The sequence below is a fragment of the Psammomys obesus genome, unplaced genomic scaffold (assembly GCF_907164565.1).
Source record: "Psammomys obesus unplaced genomic scaffold, mPsaObe1.curated_primary_1811, whole genome shotgun sequence".
Classification (NCBI taxonomy): domain Eukaryota; kingdom Metazoa; phylum Chordata; class Mammalia; order Rodentia; family Muridae; genus Psammomys; species Psammomys obesus.
The window spans coordinates 6975875-6998242 of record NW_026596962.1 but is presented as its reverse complement, the minus strand read 5'-3'; the positions used below and the strand labels follow the sequence as shown (position 1 = coordinate 6998242).

The following is a 22368-nucleotide window of genomic DNA, read 5'->3' as shown; positions in this document are numbered from 1 at the left end:
ACCTCACACCCATCAGAATGGCCAAGATGAAAAACTCAAGGGACAACACATGCTGGAGAGGTTGTGGAGAAAGGGGAACCCTCCTCCACTGCTGGTGGGAATGTAAACTGATACAATCACTCTGGAAATCTATCTGGTTCTTTCTAAGACAATTAGGAATAGTGCTTCCTCAAGACCCAGCTATACCACTGCTAGGTATATACGCAAAGTTTGCTCAAGTACACAAAAGGGATATTTGCTCAACCATGTTTATAGCAGCTTTATTTGTAATAGCCAGAACCTGGAAACAACCCAGATGTCCATCAACGGAAGAATGGGTACAGAAATTGTGGTATTTTTACACAATGGAATACTACTCAGCAATCAAAAAGGAGGAAATCATGAAATTTGCAGGCAAATGGTGGGATCTAGAAAAGATCATCCTGAGTGTAATATCCCAGAAGGAGAAAGACAAACACGGTATATACGCACTTATATAGACCTATAGGATGTGATAAACATAATGAAACCTGTACACCTAAAAAAGATAATCAACAGAGTGGACATGGGGTAAGATGATCAATCCTCGTTTAGAAAGACAGATGGGATACACATTGAACGTATGACAGGAGTCTACTGAGCGCATTTGAAAGACTCTAACTAGCAGTGTTTTCAAAGCAAAGACTCATGACCAAACCTTTGGCAGAGTACAGGGAATCATAAGAAGGGGAGTTAGTCTGATGAGGAAAGGATAGGAGCTCCACAAGGACCAAAGATATCTGGGCACAGGGTCTTTTCTGAGACTGACATGCAACCAAGGACCATGTATGGATATAACCTAGAACCTCTGCTCAGATGTAGCCTGTGGTAGCTCAGTAACCAATTGGTTTCCCATAGTGAGGGGAACAAGGACTATTTCTAACAGGAACTCAATGACTGGCTCTTTGGCCTCCCCACCCCCCAAGGGAGGAGCAGTCCTGTTAGGCCACAGAGGAGAGCTTTGCAGCCAGTCCTGAAGATACCTGATAAAACAGGATCAGATGAATGGGGAGGAGGTCCCCCCTATCAGTGGACTTGGCAAGGGGCACGGTGGAGATGAGGGAGGGAGGGAGGGACTGGGAGGGAATGAGGGATCAGGACACGGCTGGGATACAGAGTTAATAAAATGTAACTGATAAGAAAAAAAATAAAATTAAAAAAAAATCAGTAGCCCTCCTTTATACAGATAACAAATGGGCTGAGAAAGAAATTAGAGAAGCAACACCCTTCACATTAGCCACAAAAACAAAGCAAAACAAAACAACAACAACCACAAACACTCTTGATGTAATGCTTTTTTTCATTTTTTTTTATTAATTACGGTTTGTTCACTTTGTATCCCATCTATAGCCCCCTCTCCCATCCCTTCCCAATTCCACCCTCCCTCCTTCTTCTCCTATGCCCCTTCCCCAGTCCAATGATAGGGGACTCCTCCACTTCCATCTACTCCCTCCTCAGGTGGAGGTGATCCAAGAGCCAGCCCATGAGTTCATGTCAGAGAAAGTCCCTGGTTCTATTATTGGGGAACCTTCTTGGATACTGACCTGCCATGGGCTACTTCTGTGCAGGGGTTCTAATTATCATCTCCATGCATGGACCTTGTTTGGAGTATCAGTCTCAGAAAAGACCCCTGTATCCAGATTTTTTGGTTCTGTTGCTCCCTTTGTGGAGCTCCTGTTCCCTCCAGGTCTTTCATAAAATTTCCTGTACTCTGCCCAAAGTTTGTCTATGCATCTCAGCATATGTTTTGATACCCTGTTGGGTGGAGTCTTTCAGAGGCCCTCTGTGATTGGCTCTGTTCTGTTCCCTATTTTCTCCCTCTCCCGATGTCTGTCTCATTTGCCTTTCTGAATGAAGATTGAGCATCTTAACCAGGGTCCTCCTTCTTGATTACCTTCCTTGGTGTACAGATTTTAGTATGATTATCCTATATTTTTTGTCTAATATCCACATATAAGTGAGTATATACCATGTGTGTCTCTCTGCTTCTGGGATGATTTTTTTCTAGATCCCACCATTAGCCTGCACATTTCATGACTTGTTTGTTTTTAATTGCTGAGTAGTGTTCCATTGTGTAAATGTGCCATAATTTCTGTATCCATTCCTCAACTGAGGGACATCTGGGCTGTTTCCAGCTTCTAGTTATTACAAATGAAGCTGCTATGAACATGGTTGAGCAAATGTCCTTGTTGTGTACTTGAGCATCTTTTGGATATATGCCTAGCAGTGGTATAGCTGTGTCTTGAGGTAGCACTATTCCTATTTGTTTGAGAAAGTGCCAGATTGATTTCCAAAGTGGTTGTACAAGTTTACATTCCACCAGCAATGGAGGAGGGTTCCCCTTTCTCCACATCCTCTCCAGCATGTGTTGTCACCTGAGTTTTTGTTCTTCTCAGAAAAACATGTTTATTTACTCTATTTAAGACAAGGATTACAGCAAACAACACTTTATAGTTACTTATTAATTATCATTTTGAAGATCATTAGCTCATGCCTTTAATTTGGGTGAACTTAATGTTATGTTTCAGCGAATGTATTAAACAACTGAGTTAGCATTCAGGACTTTATATGAACTTCGTATATATTTATAATCTTACTAGTTCATTGATTGCCAAAACTGCCAACATGCTCAAAAATGGGAGCCAATATATAACAACATATTCTTTATTTTTACTGTATTCAAATTTTATAACCGTTTGAAAACGATGATAGAATAAACTTTTAAAACCACTTAAATTTTTCTTTTTTTTAATTTTTATTTTTCTTTTTAGTTACAATTTGTTAACTCTGTGTCCCAGCTGTATCCCGCTCCCTCAATCCCTCCCCCTCCCCAACTCCCTTCCTGGTCTCCTCCCTGCCCCTTTCCAAGTCCACTGATAGGGGAGGACCTCCTCCCCTTTCATTTGACCCTGTTTTATCAGTATCTTCAAGGCTGGCTGCAAAGTCCTCTTCTGTGGCCTAACAGGACTGCTCCTCCCCTGGGGGGGGGGGGGTCAAAGAGCCTGCCCTTGAGATCTTGTTAGAAATAGTCCTTGTTCCCCTTACTTTGGAAAACTACTTGGTTGTAGGTTATTTGATATTCCTTTTGTTCATCAACACTAATGGGTTTTCATTTTATGCATTCTATACTCATGTTAATTCAGCTTAAATATTCCTTTTTAACATTCTCAATTTTATTGGCTGCCTTAGACCAATTGCAAAACCTATAATTATTCAAATGGATTCTCTGTCTGCTAATAGTAAAGAGGTAAGCTAGCTTTTATAAAGAGACCAAAATTGTAGAAAATTAATACCCCGGTAGGAAATGATAAGAATTAGAATTCAAGACAAATTAAATCCAAGCAACAGGAATAATTGGATATTACACCGACCAGAAAATTTGTAAGAGTATCTTTGTTATGGAAGATGTATGAAATGGCTATTAAAATGTAATTCTATTTTAATAAATTAGAACATCTTTAGTAGTAGTAAGGCTACATTATATCTGATATTTGTCAGTATCTTAATGTTTTTAAGTCACCTGTCTAATTATTGACTGAGTGCTACGTAAAATTAAATATTATGCATTTGAATATTTTATAAAATTTTTAAAGATATAAGTAAAAAATATTCAGATATCTACCTGTGAGACAAGTCCATAACTTCAAGGATAGCAACACCATAAATAATAGCAATTATTATTATATAATAGCAATTATTATTTACATAATATTTTATATAAATAAATATTATATTTCTGTGTATTTGCACATTAAAAACAAGAAAAAGAAGGAAAGGGAGGAGATGAGGAAGCTGTTACAAGTTTAAATCCTACAGTTTACAATTCTTATAAGTTTGGAAGTAATGGTTAAACAAATTAAAAACCCACAACAAGCTAGAGCCCCAATCGTACCTTCCTGAGGCACTCTCTGATCCAGGTCTGCAGCTTGTTACAGAGACGCCCCCACCACCTGCCATCTCCCCCTCTCTGAAGGCCCTCTGCCCTCCTGCCCCTACTCTTTCCAGGTCTTGACTCCATCTTTATTTCTCTCTTCCCTCCCTCTACTACCTTGTTCCCATTCTTTAACCACTACCTCTGTATATTCTATTTTTCTTTGTGAGTGAGATTTACACATCTTCCCTTGTGTCCTTGTTACTTGTCTTCTTGGTGAGTATATACCACGTGTGTCTTTCTGGGTCTGTGTTACCTCACTCAGGGTGATCTTTTCTAGTTCCACCCATTTGCCTGCAAATTTCATGATTTCCTTGTTTTTAATGTCTGAGTAGTATTCTTTGTGTAAATGTACCACAATTTCTGTATTCATTCTTTAATTGAGAGGCATCAGGTTGTTTCCATATTCTGACTATTACAAATAAAGCTGCTATTAACACTGTTGAGCAAATGTCCTTACGAATGGTGGGGCATCTTTTGGGTATATACCGAGGAATGATATAGCTGGATCTTTAGGTAGCGCTATTTCCAATTTCCTGAGGAAGTTTTCCAAAGTGGTTGCACAAGTCTGCACACCCACCAACAATGGAGGGGGGTTCCCCTTTCTCTACAACCTCTCTAGCACGTACTGTCATTTGAGTTTTTGGTTTTAGCCATTCTGATGGTTGTAAGATGGACTCTTTAGAGTCGTTTTGATTTGCATTTCCCTGATAACTAAGGCCATTGAACATTTCTTTAAGAGCTTATCTACCACTCAAGATCCCTCTGTTGAAATTTCTCTGCTTAGCTCTGTAGTAATGGGGACCTTAGAGACTGGGGAGGACACCCTTTATCTGGACAAGAATCCTCTTGGATGGAGGAGATCTCCAACCCTGCCACAAAAGCCTCAGTGCTGGGCTTGCCCTGCCTATGAGACCTACAGGGATAGGGATAGGAAGGATGAAGCAGGGATTGGGGGAATGTGCAACCAGTGCTGGGCCCAGCCTAGGACCCACCCCATAGAAGAAAGCCAACCCCTATTGCTATTAACAATGCTCTGAATACTTGCAGGAAGGACCCTACCAGAGTTGTCCACTTCGAGGCTCCCTGCCTAGCAAAGGCTCCAGGTGGATGCCGCTACTCACACCTAGGCACTGGCTGAAATGTGAGCAGTCTACTGGAAGGGAGCAGGGAAGGAGGGATGGACCTAGAGGGGACAGGTGCTCCACAAGAGGACTATCAGAGTCAATAGGCCAGGGCCCAGAGAGGCCTGTGGAGCCTGGGGCACCAGCCAAGGACAATGCATGGTCTGTACCTGGGTCCTCTACTTATAAGTAGCTGATGGGCAACTTAGACTTCATGTGGACCCACTTGTTAGGGGAGTGGGGGATGTCTCTAACATGGACTATATTGCCTGCTTTTTGATCACTTCCCTCTGATGGGACTGTCCTACCAGGCCTCAGGGGAGGAAGACAAGTTCAGTCCTCATGTGAATAGATGAGCTGGGGTGTTTGGGTAGGGGACTCCCTATTCTGAGGAATAGAGAAGAGGGAATGCAGGAGGGAGAGTAGGGCCGAGAGGAGAGGAGGGAAGGGCCTATGATGGAGATGAAAATTGAATTAATTAATTAAAAACACAACAAAGTGAGGCAAAAAAAACCAATATGAAACTAGACTCTAACATTGTAAATAAGGTATCCAAACATTTAAAAAACTGAACTCCAGAGAAAAGGAGAGGATTAGAAGAAACAATAATTCTCAGAAATATTTAAAACATTATGAGCTACATCTGTGACCAGCCTGGCAAGACACATCCCAACAGTGGGATGAGTATCATGAAAGTAAACAATCACTTTCTGCTTGACTTTATGGTGCATTCTACAAAGCGTACCCCATATCTGGCACCATCATTGAGACCAGGTGTAACGGTCATAGGCCTTCCTGGAGAGTTTAACATTACTATTCAGCTAAACGAGCGTGGTGCTAAACCAACTCCTAATAACTGTTTACCCACTGGTTATTTCAGTTCTCATCAAAGAAGCTTGTTTTTGCACTAGATGGTAATTAACACAGAGATAGATCCACAACTGGCTAACAAGTAGGAAAGAAGAAATTGCAGAATGCTCAGCCCTAAATGGAACACCCATATCATGCTTTCTCTCCCCAAGATCTGAGAGTCATTGTGGAAAATGAGTCAGAACAATTGAAGAGCCATAGGTAGTGGAAAGCAACAGCAGTTAGATGAGTGTGCTTAACTGTGCAGGCTCTGGCCATGGGGAAGGAAGGCAGGCACAGAGTTCCACCCCTGTCTAAGGAGCTATTGGCAGTCAGTAGCTTCTGGGAGAGAGAGAACCAGTCATTTTTAAAGAGTGAGACTCTGAGTGGGTTGACCATCTTCAAGTAAAAGCTTTATGTGTTAGCATATGGCAAGCAGCTATTAGACTGCTCCGCGTGCTGGCGCAGTACATATTCTATCAGCAGGAGCTACTATGCACACTACTGTTGTGAGAAGCTTGAGGGCCTGGTTAGTTATGGAACATCAGGCACACCCAGGGAATAAATGGGGAAGCTGGATCTCTGACCACCTAGTCTTTTAAGCTCAAGCTACTGGACACTACACAATAAAACATATTTAATGTAAAACATTAGCCAAGGTAAATTTCCCATCAGTTCAAGAGCTAAAGAGAGAAAATAAATGTATGCAAATATTGAAAAAATGTAAAGGAAATAGTTAAATATTCTTATAAAGAGGAGAATATTCTTTTTTGTTTTTTTTAAATTTTTTTATTATTAGTTACATTTTAAAAAATTCTTTATTAATTACACTTTATTCACTTTGTAATGAGAATATTTTTTATTAAGACCCAAAACTTAGAAAACTCAAAACCAGGTCTGACTTTTTGTTTTTCAATCTAGCTTTAGATACTTTACATGGCAAAAGAAAATTAACGAAACATTAACGATGGAGCTAGATAATGGTTCAGTGGTTAAGAACACATGCTGTTCTTCCAAGGGCCCTGAATTCAGTCCCTAGCACCCAAGTTGGGTCCACTCACAAGGACTTGTAACGCCAGTCTCAAGGGATCTGACACCCTCTCTCGCCTCCATAATATCCTCACCACCTGGCATACACACACACGCACACACACATATTTAAATAATTAAAAAAAGAACTCTCAACACTAATGAGATGCATGTAAGTTCTCAGACTAGAACTTTGGAAGAGTACTTTTCTACCCTCTTGAGAGGAATATAAATTAGTGAGAGGCATTTTGATTCACGACCTAAGAGTTTTTTTGTGTGTTTGGTTGGGTTTTGTTGTTTTTGTTTATTTCTTTGTTTGTTTGTTTCACTGTGGAGTCCTGGCTGTCCTGAAACTTCCTCTGTAGACCAGGCTGGCCTTGAACTCAGAGATTCACATGCCTCTGCTGGGATTAAAGGAGTGCACCACCACTGCCCAGCAAGTTTTTTCACTCTTGTTTTCTGTTTGTTTATCATGTAAAGAATGAAAATCTACTTTCTGTGCTTAATTTCTATATGCAGTATTAACAAATAACCCAAAGAGAAAGGTCAGGAAAAATGTTCACCCTATGTCCAACACCAAATTTTTCTTAATAAAACAAGGGAACAAGAGAATTCCTAGGAAAAGTAAAGATGTCATTCACTGTCACTGTGGACTGGTTATGGAGTGAGTGTGTCCCTCAAGGTTCAAATGTTAGACCAAAAGGTTCAAGATGTGATGGTGCTAAGAAACAGTAGGACCCTTAGCATACAGAGCTAATATGAGGGCATTAGCTCTCTGAGGACATGCCCTTGGAAGGGATTAATATTATTCCTTGTAGGATTCCACTCTGTTTCTTCCTTGCCGTTGATCACTTGTGCAGTTCTGTCTGAATACCAGCTACCACATGGCAGCCTCGGCAGACCTCAAGAGCCCTTCCTGATGGTGTGCTTTTCGCACTTGCAGCCCCTGGTCAGTGCATTGAATAAACATCTTTTCTTATGAAGCATGTTGTCTCAGCTATTTTATATAGTCGTGGAAAATAAAATATGCCTTTGCTATCATGTTTATATCTCTTTATTTATTTTATTTCATTGATTATATGTTCTCTGAATTGTGTTCTTTGAACATATATAGGTTAAACCCCAACCCCTCATAATAATGCTGTTGGTGAGAGAAACTTTAAACAGACAATTGAGGTAAAATGAAGCAATGTGGGTAGGATTTCCCAAGAACAGTGGATCTCCTCAAAAAAGCCTGAAGTTATAGACATGTGCACACAGAAGAAAGATCATATGAGAACACAGCAAGAATATGGGCAGCTGAAATTCAAGGAAAGAAACCCACTTTTCAAGGAGAGTGACCTCAGAAGAAACTACCCCTCACCTTGGTTGGGCTGCAGCCTTCAAAACTGAAAATGTGAATGACTGTGGCTTGAGCCACACCTATGGAAATGTTTTTAGGTCAGCCTTAACCATCTAGAACATAACTTTGTTATTTACTTGAATTAATTTTGTTCTTTCAGTTACTTCATTATTTCACAGACACTTAGATAAAATGTTTAGAAGCTCTCCTAAAAATTCGCATTTGATTGTCTCCTGATAAACTGAGATATTTTGAGAGCACTGTGAGGAAGTGAAAACATATTAAAGGCAGTGCCTCAGCTTCTGTTTGTTAGGAAAGTGAATTGTAATATTGCCCTGCCAAATGTCTGAGGAAGTATTAACCATCTGTAGGCCTTATTTAGATTATCTACTTGTAAAATGAAAATATTTATCACTGCGTAAGTCATTTATGCAATACCTGACAATCAAAGGAACAGGAGGAAAGGTTTATTTGGTGCATTCAGGATTTCTGTAGTAAAAACATCTCTATGAAATTTGCTCTCAATGAGTAGTATGGTTCTTATAATTTTTTTCTAAAACTTTCTTCGTATAGATTAAATGAATTATAACTTCCCCCACTGGATCAAATATTCTGATCCTGGGCCTTGATAAACCCCAAAGTTTATCTAAGGTCATAAAGCTATATCCTCAAAGCTCCATGGGGATTTTAGAAACATTCTAAGTAAGCACATATTTGAAGTCCAAGTGAATGTCGGCTTAAATTTTAACTATTAAAAACTGAATAAAATTCAAACACAATTTGTAGAAAAAAATTGTAATGCATGTTGGCATTTATATGCATAATTAATCCCTGGTGGTTCGTTATTGAGATGTAGTGGAGCTCTGGGCTGTGTCTAAGTCTAGTGTTGTTTCAACTTTCACCTACTTTTAACATTCAAGTATTAACCACAGCATAAAGCAAGATAACTCCTCTGCCAACAAGACGCTGGTAAGTTCACTCAGGCAGGCTAGCTCTGTAGCATCCCTTTTCTACCTCCTTTGCAGACCAGGAGCAGGGCGCAGCCTGTCCACCATTCTTGCAGCTAATGGCTAGAAGGTACTTGTTAAGATGTATCTCTCTTCACTGTCCAGCCTACACTTTGATTAATGCTTTTACTTCCTCACCAGGGAACCTTCCCAATTTATTTAGTGTAGTAGTACGCTTTATTATTTAAAGGAACAACACCCTTTCAGCTCCTCCAGGTTCTAACAAATCTTTTAAGAACGTAATTATTAATATCTTACCAGCTAATGTCCAAGAGTTTTATGTTTGGGGAATACTTCTGGCTTTTGTGAAAGCAATGTCCTTTATAATCTACATTGAATTGGTTAGTAAAAGAAAGCCAGATGCCAGTCAGGCTGGGGAAGTACAGCAATGACTGCTGATAACATATTCTTAATTACTGGGGGAAGAGGACATAATGTCTGCCTTATTCCTTCCCTCTCCTTGCCTCTCCTTGCCTTCTCTAAACACTAATCCTTGCTCCAGCTTGGCGGCTGTTTTCTCCTACATCTGTACTCTTTCCAGCTCATTGATAGTTTGGGCATTTGGGGATGCAGCAAGGAAGTTTTCCTTTAGAGCAGCCATTCATTGTGTCTTTATTGTTATGTGACAGTCTTCAGCTCCTTGAATATATTTTGCTTGAATAAAGCAAACGCACTAAATGAGTCTCCACCCAACATTGTATCTTCCTTCTAGAGTGAAACTATGCAGCTTAGGTTCAATAGGTGTACATGCAATTAGCATGTTGGAGGGTACTTGAACCCATTGGGTAGAGTCATTAACACTGTAGGAACACATGGAACATTTAAACAAAATGTCATTTCTACTGAAGCAGACAAGACTACAGCCATCCTGGGAAAAAACTCAAGATTTTAAAAATAAACTTATCACTGTTAGCATATTTGTGGCTTTTTGCATATGCTCAGGGTGTGTATTCACCTTATCTGTCTGTATGGCCAACTGGAAGAAAACTGACAGAGCATTTCACTAGGCTCCTTGTCAGTAGAATGAACAGGTCTATTCCACTGAGTTTTTAATTTAAGCCTCACAGTTTATTTTTGTTATTTTTCTGCTTTCATAAACACTGCCTAAGGGCATGGTTCCAGTGAATACTAAATAGAGGCTTAATTATTTCTCTCTTTGTTCACATTTATTGTTGTGTCGATCAAACAACCTTCATATATTCAGTTCTGATTGAGGTATGTTATTTTGTTGATTAGCATTAAACAGCATAATTTATGAATTGTCTGAAGTAAATAAATAGTTGAAGTAAAAGAAAGTTATAAATTAATTTCAAATTAAGCCAGAAATGATTCACAGAGGTGAAAAAATACTGATGACCTTGAAAAATATTCAAAACATGTCATAGTGAGAGGCATCATGTTAAGATAGTAAGCGAATGTTGGTGCTGAGCAGAGAATGATAAGAGTGTGAGCCCACTCTGTTCAGAAAAAAGAAAACTAACATTAAGCATACACGTATAGTTTTGACTAACAATCCTATGTGTTGACTTGCTTAATTTCCATAATACCTGCAGAGAATATAACCTCCCAACATGGGACAATGAAACCACAGAAGTTCAGTAAAGTCCAATTTGTTTCTGAAGCTCATTGTAGTGGGGAAATTCACTGTGAGATTTATTCTTCACACTGGGAAGGGAAAGCAGTTTGTGGTGCTAAATTGATAGCTATGATTTTTTTTTATCACCTGAACACAATACACAAATATTTATTTCTCAATAACTGCCTGTGTATATCTATGTTCTTCCAGCATCAAAGTTGTCTAAGAAAAGAAAACCTTGTTTTCCAGTGACTTACTGTGTACTATCATAATTGCAGAGTTTAAATCTATTTTTCTTCTTTTACAAAATTGTCTCTAGAATTTTTTATGTATTATGTTTTATTATACATTGCATAGCTATGATTTTATCACCCAGCCTCTCCTATGGTCCTGCAGTGGCAGAACAAACTGTTCACTTGCTGTTTGTAGTTCACTGTCCTTGCCTGACCATCTTTCTCAAGGTAGCTGATGGGCTCTACAAAGTCAGGACACCCCTCTCCAAACATACTCTTTCCTGGAGACTTTTTGAGTAGAAGGTTGGTAAATGTCTATTGTATTGTCTTTTTATGTTGAATATTATAGAAATAAAAAAAAATACTGTTTATAAGAAAAGTCTTTATTTTCAATTTAAGCATCACTTTCAGGCCAGAAGTAAGTAACATGAATTAAAGATTTGCTTCACCTCTCTTCAAATATTTTTTTATATTTTAATAACAGTTGCAAAAAAACCACAAAAACCAAAATGTATTTTTTAAATATTTATTTTTAATTAATGCATATGTGTGGTGTGAGGGTGCATATGAGTGCAGTTGATCATGGAGGCCTGAAGAGGTCTCCATGTCCTCTGTAACTGAACTTACAAGTTAGAGTTGTAAGTCTCTTGGCATGAGTTATGGGAACAGAACTTGGGTCCCTTGGAAGAGCAGTACATACTCTTAACCACAAAGGAGCACATTCTTAATGCTAGACTTTCCAGCTGGTATATGTTGATAAACTATGAATTCTCATTTGTCAGTGGTGAGATAAAGAGGCAGAAATCACACACACACACACACACACACACACACACACACACACACACACATACACACACACACACACGCACAGTAGTTTTTACTACATCAGCAAAGATGCTGCCTCTTTACAGGTATTCACTACTGTTGTAGGAAACATTTAGGACACATGTGCTTTTCAGATGCTTTAGTACTTGTTGATCTATTTCTTCCCCCGGGACGGTGCAACTCATAGAGATTACCAGGAAATCACATCTTTTATTGGATGACACCATTTAGCACAGGCTAGCTCACTGACTTAACATTTGAAACCACAGTATAAGATAAGTGCCTCTGTTATCACCATCTCATTTCAGGTCAATAAATCAGAAATCCCAGGACAAAGTTATATCCCTCAAAGTTACTGACAAACAAGAAAGTACGAGAGGTCGCATGCATACTTCTGAGATGCTACTGGTGTTTTTATTCAAAACTCCCTTAATTTCTATCCACTCCTTTAACTTCTCTCTGCCCCTTACTATAACCCTCTCTAACATTTCTTAACATTGCCTTTACTAACCCCCTAAATCTCTGACTTCTCCTTCCTTTTCTGTTTCTCTGTTTCATTTTCAAGTTTTTTTTTTTCTTTATATCATTAGAGTCCTCGGGAAAGAGCAGAAGCATTCAGTTGAAATTTTAAAATAATTTAATTAAAAGAATCTGTAGAAGCCTATAGGAAAAGCCAAGGTAGTTAATAGGAAGTGAGACAGATACACAAGAGCAGAAGTAATGACACCTCTCCCAAAGCATGAAGACATAAGGAGGAAAATGGGAGTAAAGGACTTCATGTCTGCAGTTCAACTATCAGACTATTTTAGTAACTGTCAATGAATATTAACTTGGTGTGTCACACCGCATAGGTAAGAACTTTAGAAGCAAAAAGAAGTTCAAAAGCTCAGATGTACCCGACAGAAGAGCCACCCCTGAGAAGGACAGAATGGGTGTCCCACTCTTCCTCCTATCAGCCAATGAATCTGTAGTCTTCCTCCCTCCCTGGTCAGCAAGAGAATCAGACCAACAATAAAGTTAAAACAATTTCTTGCTAGAAAGCAAGATTTTTCTCACACATTAAAAAAAAATTAAGCCTTTTTACCAGTTTTAATTAGCCCTTAATTACCCAATTCCTATGGGTTTCTTCCCTGCATATCAAGCTTTCCACACTGCAGGGATATTTTTGGACTGGCTTTCAGCCTATGACATTGCAAAGGACAGGGCCACTGAGGGCATATGACAGTGGATGTCTCCTGTTTCTGTGTTAACAGATAGTGTTCTCTGAATCCCACACGCAAGAGATCAGCTAAAACACAAATCAAATTAAATTCATTTCATCCCTTGTGTACAATATAAATTCTGAAAGGGCAGTGCCTACGGATCTATTTTTCTTCTCTCTCTAAGCCCTTCCATCATGTACAAACACCCTGAAGCACAAAGAATTGGTGGTTATAAAAAAAGGTAAGACAATTACTGGAAAGTCTTTCTAAAGCATATATACGTATACGTATATGTATATATATATATATATATGTATACATATATATGTTTACAATGTTCAGAAAAAGTATATGTTGGAACTTTTTATTTATTTATTTTCTTTTTTATTGATTTATTATTTATTACAATTTATTCACTTTGTATCCTGCTGTAGCCCCCTCCCTCTTCTCCTCCCAGTTCCACCCTCCCTCCTTCTTCTCACCCTAGTCCACTGATGGGGTAGGACCTCCTCCCCTTCCATCTCACTTTAACCTATCAGCTCTCATCAGCACTGGCTGCATACTTTTCCTCTGTGGCCTGGCAAGGTTGCGCCCCCTCAAGACACAGAGAGGGAGAGAGGTGGTCAAAGAGCCTGCCACTGAGTCCATGTCAGAGGCAGGCCCTGCTCTCCTTACTAGGGAAGCCACATGGAGATTGAGATGCCTATGTTCTACATCTTGGCACATTTTAAGCAATCACTTGTGCTTTAGTTTGTGTTAGACAATTTCATATCACAAGGTATCAGCTAAACAACCAAAATCATGAAAATAATTTTCTTGAAATATATTTTGTATAAGATTCAACTCTTGCCCTAGGGATATAAAGTAAATAAACTTAAATAATAATAAAGAAAAAAAAAGACTTAACTCTTAAAGCATTTTAGTAACAATCAAAGTATATCACTTTGGTGAACCAAGATATACATTCAGTTACAGGGGAAATCACAAAGTTCCTGGAGAAACCAGAACCGCTAACCTATTATTGTAAAACCTTCTTTGATAATTGGCTTTTGCTGACAAGGGTAAAATCAAGTTTTCCTGTTCACAGGTGCTTTAAAGAAAGCATTTCAATAGGCTTTCCACCAGAAATATCTTTCTAGGGAAAGGATTTTCTGCCTTTATTTCAAAGCTTAAAGAGGGGAAGGTGGAGAGTCCTAAAAATTAAACTATTTCTATTGATATCCAGAATTCTAGAAAACATACACTTGGGGAAAATGTTGTTGCCTGAACGTGTTTTTAACTCATCAAAGATCAAGAAATCAAGCCTGACATGATGGCATGGACTATGATTGTAGATCTGCCTTGAGAGCTTACTAAGGCTCAGTCTCAAGTTAAGTAAAAGGAAGTCTGGGACTTGTCTAGCATGTGGGAGGCCTTAGGCTCAATTCCTAGTACTGGGTAAAAGAAAAAGAGTCAATATACCAAAGCCTAGATTCTTGCCCACTTCCTTAGAAACTTGGTTTTGAGGGTTTGAAGAGTCTTCTGTTAGACATATTTGTTTTCTTTGCTAAAGATGCCCTTTCGTTTCTTGTGAAATTTTGTAAATTTCTTAGTACATTTCTTCTTTCCTCCTCTCCAGGTCATGGGTTTGGTCCATCAAAGATGTCCAGGGCACAGACATTTCCCAGCTATGCTGCAGAGCAGAGTGAAGAGGCTCAGCAGCCGTTGTCACGGTCCAGCAGCTATGGATTCAGCTATAGCTCCAGCCTCATTCAGTGACACACAGAGGCCACCAACAACCAGCAAGACAGTCTGCCCTGGACCTGCCATGGGGTCATTTTGCCCTGTGCCTCCTGGAAGACCAATTGCAGTACAAATTAACATTGGTAGGGCCTAGCCCCAACTAGAAGGTTAAAAACTGGAGTTCTGCTTCCTTGATTCAGTGGTTAAGTCCTTTATTTATTGAATTTCTATGGGGGAAATCTATGTTTTACAAAAAAAAAAAAAAAAATAAGAGTCCAATAATGTGAACACTCATTTAAAAAAGAAAATACTTTGTGTCTGACAGTAGCAGAAGCTTTGGCACTGGGAAGTCTTTCCACTCTAGTTTGAGCCTGGGAGGGGACCACTGATATCTGTCCTTAAGGCTGGGTGCTCATGTCTGGACACATGATAATGAGTCACCACTGCGAGCCCTATAGCCTTTTCAGTTTTCAAAGAAACAAGTCAAGTAAGCTCTACAGACAGTGTCTTAACTCTCCATGTAAGGAAGTCAGTGACAATTAAGGGAATGTGAAATTAGAATACTCCATTCAGAAGAGGCCTGTGTGTGTGTGTCTGTGTGTGTGTGTGTGTGTGTGTGTGTGTGTGTAAAAGTATAGCCGTGGATATTGTCATATCAGTCTATAGATAAGAATATCAGGAGTGCTGAGGGTGACATGATATGCTCACTTAAATTATTGAAAACTAATTTGTTGCGTTAAAATTAAGATTGTTATGTCAAATAGCTTTTTTTTAAAAATAGTGCTGTAGAAAATGAAAAAGGCTCCTCACTGGCAACAGTATTTCTGTAGTTATGAGGAGTACAGAATGAAACAAAAGAGGAAAGGTGTTTTGGGAGTAAGATAACGGCCTAGCTGCGCTGCCTGTTGTTGTCATGTTGTGTGTCTGGTTAGTGTCGTGTGGCCATAGTTTCTTCCCTTGGGCATTCATCAGAGCTGCTTGAGGAATTGGAGTAATCTCCAGCTCCAAAGGGAGACTACAGAAGTTTGAGAAAGACACAAAACTAAGCTTAAAATGAACTCAACATTCTTGCAGTCAAATGAGGAACAAATGATACACAAAAGGGTCATGGGGGCTTGGAGAGCGCTGTGTAATCAGAGCTTGCTTGGATTTAATTTTTCTTGTACTTGATTGGCTGGGATGACATGAGAAAATGTTTCATTTGTAAATTTTTTCAGCTCTAGAGTATTACAGATTACCAAGTTTGAAGGGAAACAGGAAATTCCAATCTATGGGGAAAAGTCTGGCTAATTCAGGTCAACATAGATATTTTTGCCCACAATTTAGGGACTGAAATGTAAATTAATCTGCCTAAATCATCTGATTTCATGTCCCTAAACCAGATATCCACCAAGGAATCCAGATCAGATATAAAGAACAAAAAGCCAAGGTCAGGCAAGGGGAAAACCTGATTTTTTTTTTCCTTAATAGCGAAATGTTCTACTGAAATCAGTCTATTAAAAGGGTTCCTTTTCGCTGACCCTTGTTAAGATATCACTCATCCTTACCCATAGGCGGAGAGCATATTGACAACTCATTTCAGTGAATTCAGTTGAGTAAAAGTGCTTATGCATCCCTCCTTGATGAATGTGCACTTACTGTAACTACCTGCACTCCCCAAACAGATAGATATGAAAACCCCATAAAGACACTAATCATAAGAGTTAAAATTGCTGTGAAAAATAATTATCTCGAGCCTTCAGGGATAAAAAGAAAATTACCCAAACTCTGCTGTGGATTTTGCTGACACAGCAGAAAAGCAAATGACTGGATCCTTGTGTTGAGAGAGGATACAGACTTCCCTGGAGTCCCACTTGTCAGGGCTAGCGCCTCTGCGCCTCTTTTAACACATGGCATCCACTGTGGTAATGCCATTAGTAAATACACCAGAGCAACTCCGAGCTGAGACCATTTTAGCACAGTTCCTAGTGTGGCCATGAGAGGGAGACTCTTGCTAGCCCACTGAGTTGAGCTGTTGCTTAGATACCACAAGTTTCTACAAGGGACTTATGGGGAAAGGCCCTGAGGGGTCTTGGTTCACACCTCAGCTTTATCAATGTGCCCGAAGCACATATAGCAAGTCGACAGGATTCTGCTAATTATGAGTCTGCTCTTGTGCCTCTTTGGTGGGAGACAAGTAGCTTCACCATTTCATTCTGATCATCAACAATGAGCATCATTGACAAGGAACCAAAAGTCACACACAAGTTTAGAACGTTGTATTTTTTTTTGAACGTTGTATCACAAAAAGAGTGTAGGAGACCTGTACCTCCTTAGTGTTTAACACAATCTCATTATAGTGAGAATAATACTGTAAAATATTTCGTGATACATTTTTGGAGCTTTGTTCTAGCATTCTCCTCCAACAATACTTAAAATTTTCAGCTAAATCAAATCTGCTAAGAAAATGAGTAGGAGAATTTATAGTAGCCCAATATGCTTGACATGAGGCAGTGTTCATTTTAATAGAAAAGACAAAGATGAACCTATAAAAACCAAAGATGGAAATATACTCGTGACAGTCTCCTGGAATCTCATAAAACCTTTTCCACCATAATTACTAGAATGGCTGTGGGCATGGATTAGCTAGCCTGTAGGGTTTATACTTTGCAAACTGTACCTTCAGAAATTGTACTATACCTTTACTGTACATGTGACTTTCTTATTGTGTGAGAGAGACTGCTATGCACCAAAGACATCTTTTGGCTCCTTCTGAGTCTGACTCAGTTGGGCTTACACTCAGATTTATACAGAGCAATGGAGAAAGTTCCATATCTATATTAGGTTGGAAGAGACCAGTGATGAAGGAGGCTGGCGTGCACGAGAAAGTCTCTTCAGGAAGCAAAACAAGTCTGGAGATATACATGTTTCCACATAAAGATTTTATGAGGGGGGTGATTTTCTACCCTGGTGATATTAATATACATATGACCTGTGACATAACATTTCGCTAAACATGCAGAAAAGTGTAAATGACCTTTGCTCATTGTTTTGCTATTCTGGTAGGGTGGAGGTTGGGACAAAACCACATCTTTCACTAACTAATTGAACAAAAATTAGGCACTCAGAGCTAATTTACTTAGACCAGTTGAAAATAGTTCTGAATCAGTAGGTTTTGGCCACTGCCACAATTTGAGTTTAATAGAATATGAAATAGATATCTAGAGTGAGCCTTTTGCTGGTTCAGAACCAAGCCATTGTTTCGTGTATTAGGGAAGATGCTGTTTGATAGAGCATGTGAAATGAAGAGAAGCATATTATTAAAGCTAAACCTTTCCTCCCTCTAGTATCTAGACTACTAGTTCCAGTGTACAATTTTTCTGCCTTCACTGGAAAATTTTGTTTGAAAATCATTCATCCTCCTTATAAAATAACCAGCCATTCATATCTTTCATCTAACATAGAAGCAGTGGGGTGATCAACACCTTCACAGTTAGCTGCAGATTTTACAATCCAGTTTATTGCATGTGTTATCCTTATAGTGGATATTTAAAAATACATCATAAGGGTTAATGTCTAACCCTCATTCTTTGACAAAAATCTCAGAAATCTTTGGTTTGAAAAAGCATGTGTAATTTACTTCTTTGATTATTGGAGCCACATACAATTAACCATTAGTGCTACAGTGAAAGCAAGCTAAGGTAATTACATTATTATATATTTAAAAAACTATAGCTCTATATTGACTGTCTTAATACAGCACAAAAAAAAAAAGGGCACTATACATTCACTGGTCCTGAAGTTTAGGTGTTTAATACTTCACGTTTCACAAAGTACAAATATAATGTTAATGACTGCTCCAAATAAAAATTATATATTTGCTCCAAATTTACGAATGTGTCTATCAATATAGTGCAATGACAACTTGCTTTTACAATCATTAGTTATATAATCTTTGGACTACCATCTTCTCAAAAATAGACCCCCAAAAAGATGTCTCTTGAGTAGGTAATCTTTGTTTTAAAATTGAGTGATATGTTAAACAAATTAATTTCCAGCACATTAAATTTATAAAGTATCCTTATATTATAAAATTTATGAAAATTATCCATGGAAGAAATAGAGTCAAAGGAAACAATTACTTAGTAGGATAATTTGAGCAAAATGATAAAGAATTCATTGACACAATGAGCATAACATATGGGCCCTCCTTTTCCAAGACACAGAACTCACTCACTCTGTGTAGTATGTTTTGCCTTCTTCACTAGTATTCATCTAGCATTATGTGTGAGTTTAAAACAATCACATTCTGTCTTGACATGATCATAGAAAATATATTAGCAACAAATGTGCTTCTTCCAGTTTGTGAAAAAAAGAACACAAAGGAAGGTGTGCACACTGCACTTTTAGTAAAGCAGGAATTGCTTTTGCGTACAGCTGCTTCGGAGTTTCACCATGAAGTAGTGGTATCTGTGTGAATGGATAGTTGCTGAGTGTGTGAAGAGAAACATATCCTCCCCACATGTATGTACTCTCCAAACAGTTTAGAAAGGTCGTGTGCCTTTTGTGTGTGGATCTACTATAAACTCATACTTTCTTACTCAAAAATGTAAACCTTGGAACATTTCTACAATTATTCTCAGAGAAGAAGGCTTAAATAGTTTAACAAGTTTTGTGCAAAAATCTTTTTAAAAAAGGCACATTTTTTAGATGGGATTAAGCCCTGGCAGCAAGGTCAAGGTCATACAGAGTGAACGGTTCATTTTATGTTCCCCTGGAAGAAACTGAACCCTGCAGGTGTTGTGATTTGTTCAGAGGCAATGAGCAACTGGGAATGTCTTCCTCCTGTTCCAGACTTCATGAATGTTCTCTGGCTTCACCCATCTCTCAGCAGGATGTGGTGGGAACTTAGAAATAGCATATGGCTCAGAATACCTAAGTCAATGAACCTTGCAATGCTCTTTTCCTTTTCACATGTTTTTCTTCCTTTTGGACTCATCACCAGGGTATCCCAGAAAGCTTCCTTCTGAGCAGCTTACTCCAGTGACTGCTATACAAGTTTTCATTTACAGATTTTTGTCTAGTACCTTTTTACCTCAAATAATAAGCAAAGTAAAATTAATGTGATGTTTTTCTTCCTGTTGTTGTTTGTTTGTTTTTGCTGCTGTTCTTTGCCCACTAACAACTCATATGGTAACCTTGATTGTTAATTTGGGGTCTTTATCCATCCAGAGAACATTATGGTTCCATTGTCAATAACATTTGTCACAACTATATCAGAGAGGCGATGACATTAGGGCTACATTCTTTCATGGAAACCACACAATTTCCATTCTCAAAAAATTAAAAAAATAGACCTTTATATTCATCATATTTTTCTTATTAATTTAAGTAGGCAATTATTTAATTTTTTTTTGAAATTTAGATGAATAAGAAAAAAGTTAAAATCACCTTTCACTTGTAATTTTCAGAGACTTTCCTCGGGGTTTATGTAATATGATCTTGTAAATATTTGTAGAAAAATTCACTACTAATAGAAATATCCCCTGTAGTAATTTCACTATACAATAAACTTTATTTTAAAATATTTAATTTTCTCTGACAATATCACTAATCTGAGGTCCTCATGTTGATTATCAGAAAAATAATTTATTTAAAAATTTATCATTATTCTGGACCAATTTTAATGGTTAATACAAATAACTTACAAATGTATCACTCTCAGAATGGTTTTGGACTAAGTACATGAAATCAACCCTCTCTGTAAAAAATAACTGAATATCTCTGGATAAGCTACTTAGCTGTATGCCATAGTGCAGAGGTTGAAATTCAATCAGTCAGTCAGGATAGATGAGTCTCAAAAGAATCAGGTATTTGAATTTTATAAACACAAATTTCAAGAAAAAAAAGATAATTTAATTTTAAGCTACTGCAGAATTTCTCTCAAAAGAGCCATCTTGAGAGGTTCCTGGTTGTTACAGACCACCGGCTATCTGAGAAACTGAAAGAATGACGGCAAAATTCAGAACACAGAGATTTAGTAACTTCATGTAAGTCTAACTGAACACAATTATTATGAGCTGGAAGGTTGATCAGTCAAGTCCAGATCTGCAAATCTACTGTATAGCTCAAGAAGCAATGCTTGATGCGGACAAGAGTCATATACAGAGAGAGTTCTATTGATGACTAGATGAGGGGAATGGAGCTCCATCCTGTGAACAGACTAGCATGACATAGTTTACTCTGTCCTTCCCTTAGATACTGTTACTTTAGCTGTCAGAGGGAGTGCATGAACCACACCACCAAATCTGCCCTTTCCTGGGCATGAGGGCCAGTGTCTTCACTGCAGGTGACAAGAAACAGCAGTTTCCTTCCCCTTCTCATCTACCCCAACCAGCACACACACTCACATTCACAAAAACTCTTACCTTTGACCTTTGACCCACTCTATCTATTTTAATGAAGTTAGCCCTTTTTATTTTAGAAACTTATGTTTTGTATAATATTTATCTCTATGAATCACAAAGATATACTAAATTATACATTATATGTTTGCTTCCTGTAAATCTTTATTTAACTAATTTATATGTACTCTGTGAAGTCTTCTACTGTGCGTTGTAAAAGGATAACATTTGTTCTTGATCAAATATAATGCTTATGGTCATTTTGATAAAACTAACAGGATATTGAGCCCTATGAAGTAAAACACCTATTACAAACTTGCTTCAGTTGGAAAACACATAACTACCACATCTTATTCTTAGTTACAGTATTTACCAAATTAATAATAATCTAGGGACATCTGGGCTTAAATGCTGGTTGAAACACAACTTTTTAATGAAATAAAAAGTAAAACATTGTCTGTGGAAAGTAAATGTGAACTTCTGACAGAGCTTATCACAATAAGGCAATAATAAATTAAGAAACTTAGCTGTTTTTAAATCAGTGTGTGTGTTTTTTTTTCCCTTCAGTAAAAATACATAATTGAAGAATTTGTTTCTTCTAAATTTCTTATTTTTATACATATTTCAGTCTTTAAGAAATATACCTAATCTATTGTTATTCATTTCTTATAATTCCAAGAAATCCACAAGTGGAATTGATACAAAGAGGAGAATAGTTGCACAATATTAAAACTTGCTTTAGAAAGGGCAAAACAACTGAAATATTACTCTGTACTACAACTCTGCATGAATGAAATTTTGAACTACTTCAGTGGCTTTACCTGTAAGTTATTTGGCTATTCTAGCACTGTAATAGTAAGTGATTTCCTTACATATTTGTCATGGGATGAACATAACTTTGTAATTAAACAAAATTCTGACAATCGTATCATGCTAACCTATAAATGTTAACTTCTTTTATCACTTATGAGCTTGCGATTTTCAAAATAAAGTGAGAGATTCCTTTGTTAATTGTAAGGTTATTGAAATTTTATTGAATATTTCCAGTATTTTCCTAACCTTATCATATTAGAGTTTAAATTTTATTGGGTTTAATATGCTTTCAAGAAATTGTAGAACATTAG

The 22368-nt window shown here is 38.0% G+C and overlaps 1 protein-coding gene across 1 annotated transcript in view; it reads left to right on the top strand.

Annotated features, from left to right (window-relative positions):
* The window catches only part of Dok6 (docking protein 6), a 337303-nt gene extending 321050 nt beyond the window's left edge, over positions 1-16253 (top strand). The window contains exon 8 of the mRNA XM_055598745.1: positions 14758-16253. Coding sequence (XP_055454720.1) covers positions 14758-14897 — 140 coding nt within the window. The 3' untranslated portion in view covers positions 14898-16253. The remainder of the gene's footprint in view (positions 1-14757) is intronic.
* The last annotated feature ends 6115 nt before the right edge of the window (positions 16254-22368 follow it).